At 40.1% G+C, this 8,145-nt stretch overlaps 1 protein-coding gene across 1 annotated transcript; it reads left to right on the top strand.

Moving 5' to 3' along the window:
- Nucleotides 1-3,017: 3,017 nt before the first annotated feature.
- On the top strand, nucleotides 3,018-6,117 carry LOC307087699 (protein FAM177A1-like). Its single transcript, XM_079753329.1, has 5 exons — nucleotides 3,018-3,126; nucleotides 3,520-3,744; nucleotides 4,008-4,068; nucleotides 4,534-4,631; nucleotides 4,927-6,117. The coding sequence occupies exons 1-5, from the start codon at nucleotides 3,058-3,060 to the stop codon at nucleotides 5,140-5,142; spliced, it is 669 nt and encodes a 222-aa protein (XP_079609455.1). The 5' UTR covers nucleotides 3,018-3,057; the 3' UTR covers nucleotides 5,143-6,117.
- The last annotated feature ends 2,028 nt before the right edge of the window (nucleotides 6,118-8,145 follow it).

Raw genomic sequence — 8,145 nt, 5'->3', positions numbered from 1 at the left:
ATATATATATATATATATATATATATTAGTGTACATACAGTCTGAATCAAATTAGCTGAGCACCTAATGTTCTTTTAATTTTAGCAGCACTCAGCTGCTTACCTGTGGAAAACACACCTCCCATAAACGCACACACAAACATATACGCATGTACGCGCACACACCCACACACACACAAACACACAACCCACACACACACATAACCGACCACACGTCCCCTGCTCAGGTTCAAACCCAGGGCCCTTGTCGCTGCCAGGCAACAGAGCTGACCATCGATCCCCCCCCCCCCCCCGTTCTGCTCTTCTCTTCCATGTGATTACACTCTTCCTGCTAAATCCTGTGCCCCTGTAGCCTTGGTGGGGGGGGGGGTGACCCATCCCAAGAGCAGCTGTTTCTTCAATACTTCACCAAACACTGTTTCATATTTCTCATCTGCTCCTCTCATTCCGAGAGGTTCCCAGACACACGCAAACACACACACACTCACACACACACACACACACATACAGATGCACACATATACTCATACACACACAACACAAACATATGCACACACATACTCATGCACTCATACACACACAAACTCTCTCACACACACACACAGATGCACACACATACTCATACACACGACACATACGCACACATACTCAATATACACACACACACACACGCCAACACACAAACACACACACACGCACAGACAGATGCCTTTGTGCTGCTTGTGATGTGGAATGCCAGACACCCCATGTTTGTGTGTGTGTGTGTGTGTGTGTGTTCTTTGATTTCTCTTGTGGCCGCTGCACCCCCCCCCCCTCCCCAATACACACATACACACACACACACACACACACACACACACACACACGTACATTATATGCTTATTCATAGGACGAAAAAAAAATGCCCCCCTTATTTAGATTTCATTCTGAAATTGTGCAAAAGGACACGCCTCTGGAAAATACAGTAAACCCTTTAAAACGTAAGTCTAGAGAGTCGGGCGAGGATTCCAGCTTAGTGCACGAGAAAGTCTGGCACTCGTCTTCGATCCCGTTAAGTTGTGTGTGCTTTGAGAGTGCTTCTTCTTTTAATGCCAAACTGGAAGATAAGCTCAACAGTGAGGCAAGCCTCTTAGAAGCTCCTTCTTCCAGCACGCATTTGAGTGAAAGTATGTTTTACCCAGTATAAGAAAGTACCACAGAGTGCAATTGAGTCATTCAGTATAGATGGTGACCTTGTCTAAGAAATATCTAGTTTATGTCTAAATTGTGCACCCCGAGTATGAATAGATTTCTGTGTTCACTATGAGATGAAATGTTCATTTCATTCAATAATGAAATTAGGAATTCCTCATCAATGGGTCTGGGTCACCTAGTGACCATCCTGGTTAAAGGGGAACTGAATGTGGAATACTGAATACAGTTTTATCCTATGTTATGAATCAAAGATATTTGATAGGCAATATGATTCAATATCACCAAGGTAACCCCTCATTCATGGTCGTCTCAACGTGATCTTCATCGTTGCTGTGAACCGTCAGCTTGTGTGGGTTGTTCTTTACAGCTCAGTGAGCTGTGTTCTGGACGGCTTAAACAATCAAATATGGTGAGATGAGATAAGATAATGACAATATTGAGATTAGAACTTTCAAAATCCTTAAAGTGAGTGGAAAGTACAGAAAAAGGGCAACAGAAACTGTTATATCTATATTATGCTGCTCATACCGCGTCACTTCACTTTTTTTGTATTCACTACTTCTGCACTGTCCCAACCTATTATTTAACTATACTGTACGTATATTGCACTAGGACAATCATGTTCAAACTGCACCTTAACCACTCATTTGCATTACTGTTTGGATCTCCACATTTCGTTGTTTCTGTACTTGTACTATGCACAGTGACAATAAATGTGAATCTGAATCAGAACGTCATAGAATGTAATAGAATATACAATTAAAATAGATGGTTACACAAAGTTTCTAAACTGGAGTTGTTCCAGCTGTGGTCTACGGATGTGTGACGGCAGGCAGTTGATCGGGGGGAGAACTGTTGTCCACACCCAGAGAGAGAGAGAGATGTCTGGGCTGGAGCAGCCAGCGGGATGGGTGCTGGCGAATGGACTGTCTGGCATGGAATACATACACATAACACACAGGCACACGTGAACACACACACAAACACACACACACACACACACACACACACACACACACACACACACACACAGACACACAGACACACATGTTCACATTCTATATTCCTTTTTATTGCATAAACAAAGATTCTTGTTTCCAATATCCATAAATCTATAGCCCTTTCTCTGTATAAAGGTCTACTGTCCGAGGTGCCTTTTTTATAGGAATCAAATCAGTTGAGGATATACAAACATTCAAACCCTGTGAGGGGAGAGTGGATCTGCTTGGATTTCTAGATGTGTTATGGATCGTTTGATGTTCTTTTTATTTGTGTGTGTTTATAAAATAGGCTCTCCTTATCCTGTGTATAAAATAAGCTATATTTTATCTTCTGGTGTATACCTGCTTATTCTAGTTTATAATATATATATATATATATATATATATATATATATATATGCCTTGTATATTGATCAAAGTATATGAACCTTTTTAAACCGGCATATAGCTTGTGGTTGCAGTGATTGAATCAAGTCTGGCTTGAATTATGTGTCAGTAGCAAATACGTGAGTCATTTGTATGATTTAAGATTGAACGTTGGATGTGTGTATCGCGTATTACCCTAAACTTTACTGACATCTAGTGGGCATTGAGAGCCCATTCACGGTGAAGCCATCGCCTTGTTCGTTATATTAAATTGTTAATAAGGAAATGATGGCTTGTGGCCCATTATTTTAATTAAATATCTGAAACCTATTTTATAATATCCCAAAATTTGTATTCCTGGTTATTTTGAAGTTTATTATGATATAAAATAACCCGCTACGCGGCGGGTGAAGGAGGGCACTTCCGTGTTTGGGTTTGGCCGGGGACGCGGGCGGTATTGTGGGTGCGGTGCAGCAGCATCCTTGAGGACGGCGACAATGGCAGATTTATCACTATATCTCACCAACGTTAATGTGTCAATCGGACAAAACATTAATGTTGACCAGGTGGGTAAAAGGCGCAAAGTCCAATCTAGGTCGTCTATTTCAAAAATAAATAAATTGTATTAACGATGCTACATTGTCTTTCTGTCTGTTACCGCTAACGTAATACAACTGCGGTCTTTGTGTCACTCTAATATGACATTTACCTTTGGATGTCTCTGTTCTCAAAATAAAACATTGGGTTGATTATCAGAATTAGGCTTTTGGATTATGTGGCTCATTTCTATCAGTGTTAATTAAGGCAGACTGACAGATTTGATCTTCACTGTACTCGATGCATAATTGACATGAAACATGCGCCTGCTTGGACGTATATTTTAAACCATTTACTCATGCAAAATACCCTATCTTCTCATATTGATGTACCTGCCTATCTATATTTCCTTAACCCGACAGACCCTGACCCCGGGGAAGGACTTTGAGTGCGTGGAGCTGGAGGGCGTGGAACCGAGCGAGGGGCATAAGGAGCCGGTTGCCGAGCCGCGGGAGAAGCCTCCTCGTCGGGTCATCCATTTCTCCAGTGGGGAGACCATGGAGGAGTACAGCACCGACGAGGAGGGCGGAGACGAGCCCGAAAAGAAGGACCTGCTCGCCGCCACCCCGCCGGTCGATGCGGCAAGGGTGAGCCCTCACTAGACAGAGTTGGGTGTGGGACTTAATCAAAGTCACGTAGAGAGCACTTGAGGAGCACTTGCTTATATCGGCATGTAAATCTCCAATGGAGTAGAAGCACCTAGTTTGTATTAAGTGTTTATTTGCACATGGATTTGGATGTGTTTTCCATATCATTATTTGTTTATTTTTTTACCTTTGTGGCAAGAGGAAAGTTAACTTTTCTTATGGTATGTATGCGTGTTTTTGTTGTTGTGGTGGTGCAATCCAAGATGACGTGGGGACCGTATTTCTGGTTCAACATGTGGCGCGCCGCCACCTCAACTATCTCAGGTCAGCGGGGAGGAACACTGTCGTAAAGGGGCCCGCGGAAACCAACTCACCAAAAATCTCCTCAGAAACTTTTCAGACACTAACACAACACTAAACAAAGACAATACCATGAACTTATGGCACGGGAAAATAGCAATATTGTGGTACTGCAGCCGGATAGTAGCCTACAGCAGGGTAGTGTAGCAGTTACGAGTTTAGACTCCCAATCGAAAGGTTTGATGCCGATGATCGCAGTTCACCTGTAGGCTTCCTTGAGCAAAGTAATATCTCCCAAATCATACCTGCTCATTAATGAAATTCATCTTTATTTGCATTCGATAAAAAACATATAGCTATAATAAATAGTTTTTGAAATAGATAGAAACAAAGATAGATAAAGCAGTAAAAAAAGACACAGAGTACAACATAAAGTAATATTGAGTACTGTGAAGGTATTCCCTAAGTTCTGTTGTTTGTGTGCTGCAGCGTGTGACTACCTCGGCGAGAGAATGGCCTCCCTCTTCGGAATAACGTCTGCCAAGTACCAGTATGCCATCGACGAGCACAACAGGATCCGGAAAGAGGTATGGCATAGACGGAGGGCTGGACCGGGTTTAAAGGGACACTGTCACACTCTGCTCATTTCTATAATATGACAGTACTTCACAGCGCTTCAAACTCATGTTGTCAGCTAAATATACAGACATTTAAATATTTAATATTTTAATTTGTCATTTTTCCAATTGGACCAATGGAGAATGCATTGTAAATATTTAGCATATATTTAGCACTACTTCCTTATGTACGACAATGATAATCTCCCTTTAAAGTCTTCATATTTTCCGACCCCATCTCCTCTTCTTCCCCCTTCTTCATCAGAATGAGGAAGAGAACGAAGAAAACCGGTTGTCGGAAGAGGCGGAGCGATCCTTTGCCCAATCGCAGGTGCAGGAAGACAGAGTAGACGAGCCAATCGCCGTGCCGGATCGGCCAGAGGTCCCGCCCACACATCTTGATGTGATTTATCAGGTTGAGAATGAGCAAATGGTACCTTCGACCACCATTACTGTTCCGGTCGTTGTCACGGCAACCTAATTTCTTGGAAATGGGTGTTTGTGCGTTTACAACCACATATTTTCTTATTTCGTGTTTAAAGAAAACGTTTTTCAAAGTGCACTGCCCTTGTGCAGTATAGTGAAGTATAGAACACAGACATTCAGAAAAGGAAGTGGACCCTCTTCACTGACACCAAACACAGAGTTTGATCAAACACAAATTACGGGTCTTCTACTTTATTTCCCAGGGTTAGGAGTCCTATCTTCACTTGTTTACTCTACTAACACGTACCCTGCTAGAAAAGGAGCAGACCCACAATTATTGTTATGATCGAACCCTGTGTTTCTTATATGATGACAGCTCTGTTAAAAGGTCCACTGCCCTTTCTGAAGAGCTGTGTTCTATACCACACTATACTGCAAAAGGGCAGTGCTCTGGTGCTTACAGCAACACCTTTGTTTATCCTACCATGAGGTTGCTGTGAGAAGTCAGTTACACTGTGACCTGGTTCAAACGGCAGGGATGGGAGTTGTAGTCTTTTGAGACTCCTTTATGTGTCTACGTCCTCATCTTCCCAGAGGAAGATTCCATGGTCTTCCTCCCGTTCCAATATAAAATCAACCACAAAATATTATTGGATTTGTTTCCGTTGACATCTTTTCAGCCACTGGCGTGATTTAACCTTTCTAAAAGTGCATTTAAACAAAGGGCTTACATCAAAGTCTTTGTGGCATTTTTATTTTCCTTCAAGAACATTTGTTTCGAGTGTATGTTAGCATCTTTGTCATACCTAAATATGGATGGAATTGCACACTGATAATGCAAAGAAAAAGCCAGTTGTTTTGCCAAAGAGCTGTTGTTTTCACATGATTTGTTTTGTTCCACATCTAATAAGGATTCATGGCTTGAACATAACGTTTGTATAGTTATTCATGTCTTACTGGGAGCACTTCACAGCACCTTTTAGCCTTAAACTTAATGTTTTGTTACTAAAAATCATCTTTTAAAGGTGGTCCAAGCACTCACAATGTCTTTCAGCTTGTAATGGAAAAAAATAACTTTCTAGGTCAACACAATCCTATTGCAATGAGATCCTGTTGTAGAAAAGTGTTTTAATTTAAATTGTTTCATTAATTTATATTTATTTAACTTGACACACTTTACATTTCTTTGTCTAAGTAAACAAATGCACTGTTCGTAAAGTTATTGTAAATGTTTATCAAGATAATTTAATCGTCCGTTTTTATAAATAAAATAAATGGAAAATAAATAACATTTTACTCAAATCTTCACATTCTTTTCATTCATTGTTTACCTTGGTCCTCTGTTCCTAAGATGTCACATATTTGGCTGTGTAGACATTATAGTAATAACATATGTATGTAATAACCTTCCAGGAATGAACTGATTTAAATCTTGTTCTTCTGGTGCAATCTCTTATCAGTCTGTCTGAGGGACGGGCTGATCGCAGACAAGATGGAGGGCTGGTCTTTGTCATTATAGGAACAAAAGAGTCCTCTGTCCTTCTCTTCTCCGTGGAGCTGCTCAGCTGACACTTCAATGTGGCCATTCTTCAAGAACGGAGTGGGCCTTCCCTTGCTCTGGAATGACCTTGGCAAGAGTGGGCCATGACCTCAAAGTGACACAGTGAAATGAATACATTCAGAGTCTGTCTTTAAATCGTCTTTATTCAAATAGAATATATCGTCTTTACACAAGGAATGAATACATTAACTAATACAATGTATACGATTGTAGTCTATTACTTGATGTGAATGTCAAGCACTGCATACTTTTTTTTTTACTTTTAATTCAAATCTGCATTTTGTCCATAGATTGCAATAAAAGTTATATTTGAAAAATGGACACATCCCAACACATCTCTCCTGGTGTATTTATGTAGATAAAAAGGTTTTATAGGATGTTTGTTACATGACTAGACCAGGATTTAGTGGAGTCAAAGGGGGGCTGGTGGTTGTGGTGTTTAGCGTGGTGTCTCAGAGTCTACACTGTTGTTCATTGTTTCAAGCTTCCATCTTTTGTTACTCATGCTGCTGACCAAACACACAAAGCCACTTCTATACTTCCTACAGACAGACAGATGGACAGACAGAAAAACAGACAGACACTACACAGTATTTGTTGAGTCAGTGGAGAGTCCTCTGATTCCCATGTGGAAATGTTTTTGTCTAATTAATGCCCAAATAGGTTAAAAAGTATTGATAATCAAGAATATTTTCAAAGTAAGTTGATAAGTAAGTTGTAGTCAAACTTAGCATCTCGTCAAATGTAAGACAGGAGATTCGGGCCTTAACCAAACTTTGAAATAATGTCAATCAAAACATGTATTAAAAGAAAATGAAGGAATAGACATGGAAAGTTAAGCTGCAATTAATATGCGCTACTACACTACTTCGTGAACAACAAAGTTAAACTGTCATCATGCATCTATTTTTGTTTTAGTAGATATAGACAATATACTTTGTTTTATTCTATTTTGTCATTCGGCCATTACAGATCAACACTTCAGATGGCGCTAAACAGCCATCGCTAGTTATCGGGTTATATCGCATACCCATATGTAGGGATCTGAACCTGCTCTGGACCTGACAACTTCTGTGTTCGTCTACAAGCAACCGTTTTATAGTTTGTAAAATACTTGTAGTTTTGTTTTTTTAATATTTGCTTATAGGTCAATAATGTAGGTCTATTGGGTGCAAACTGAATTAAGGAGCATTTGTACATAATATTGTTCTGTATTGATCCAGTAGGTGGTAGTGTTTACTGCATTTGTCAGCAAGAACCAGAAAATCGGGTTATTAAAGGTCGAAGGGTTATCGACCTTTGTGTAGTAACATGATCATGGCTGAATTCTATACTTCAATTGTTTCAAATGTCACTGAACAATACAAATCCTAATAATAAATTAGATGATAATTCGATGTAGCATAAAAGTAGGTGCTGCATGATGTTATGTTAACTTATTCAACGTGATTCAGTGATTTGTTAATTAAGCATAAGCAAACATTTTCATTTTAGAGG

The sequence above is a fragment of the Pollachius pollachius genome, assembly GCF_949987615.1.
Source record: "Pollachius pollachius genome assembly, chromosome: 16".
NCBI classification, from domain to species: Eukaryota; Metazoa; Chordata; class Actinopteri; order Gadiformes; family Gadidae; genus Pollachius; species Pollachius pollachius.
This window is presented reverse-complemented; position numbering and strand designations above follow the sequence as displayed.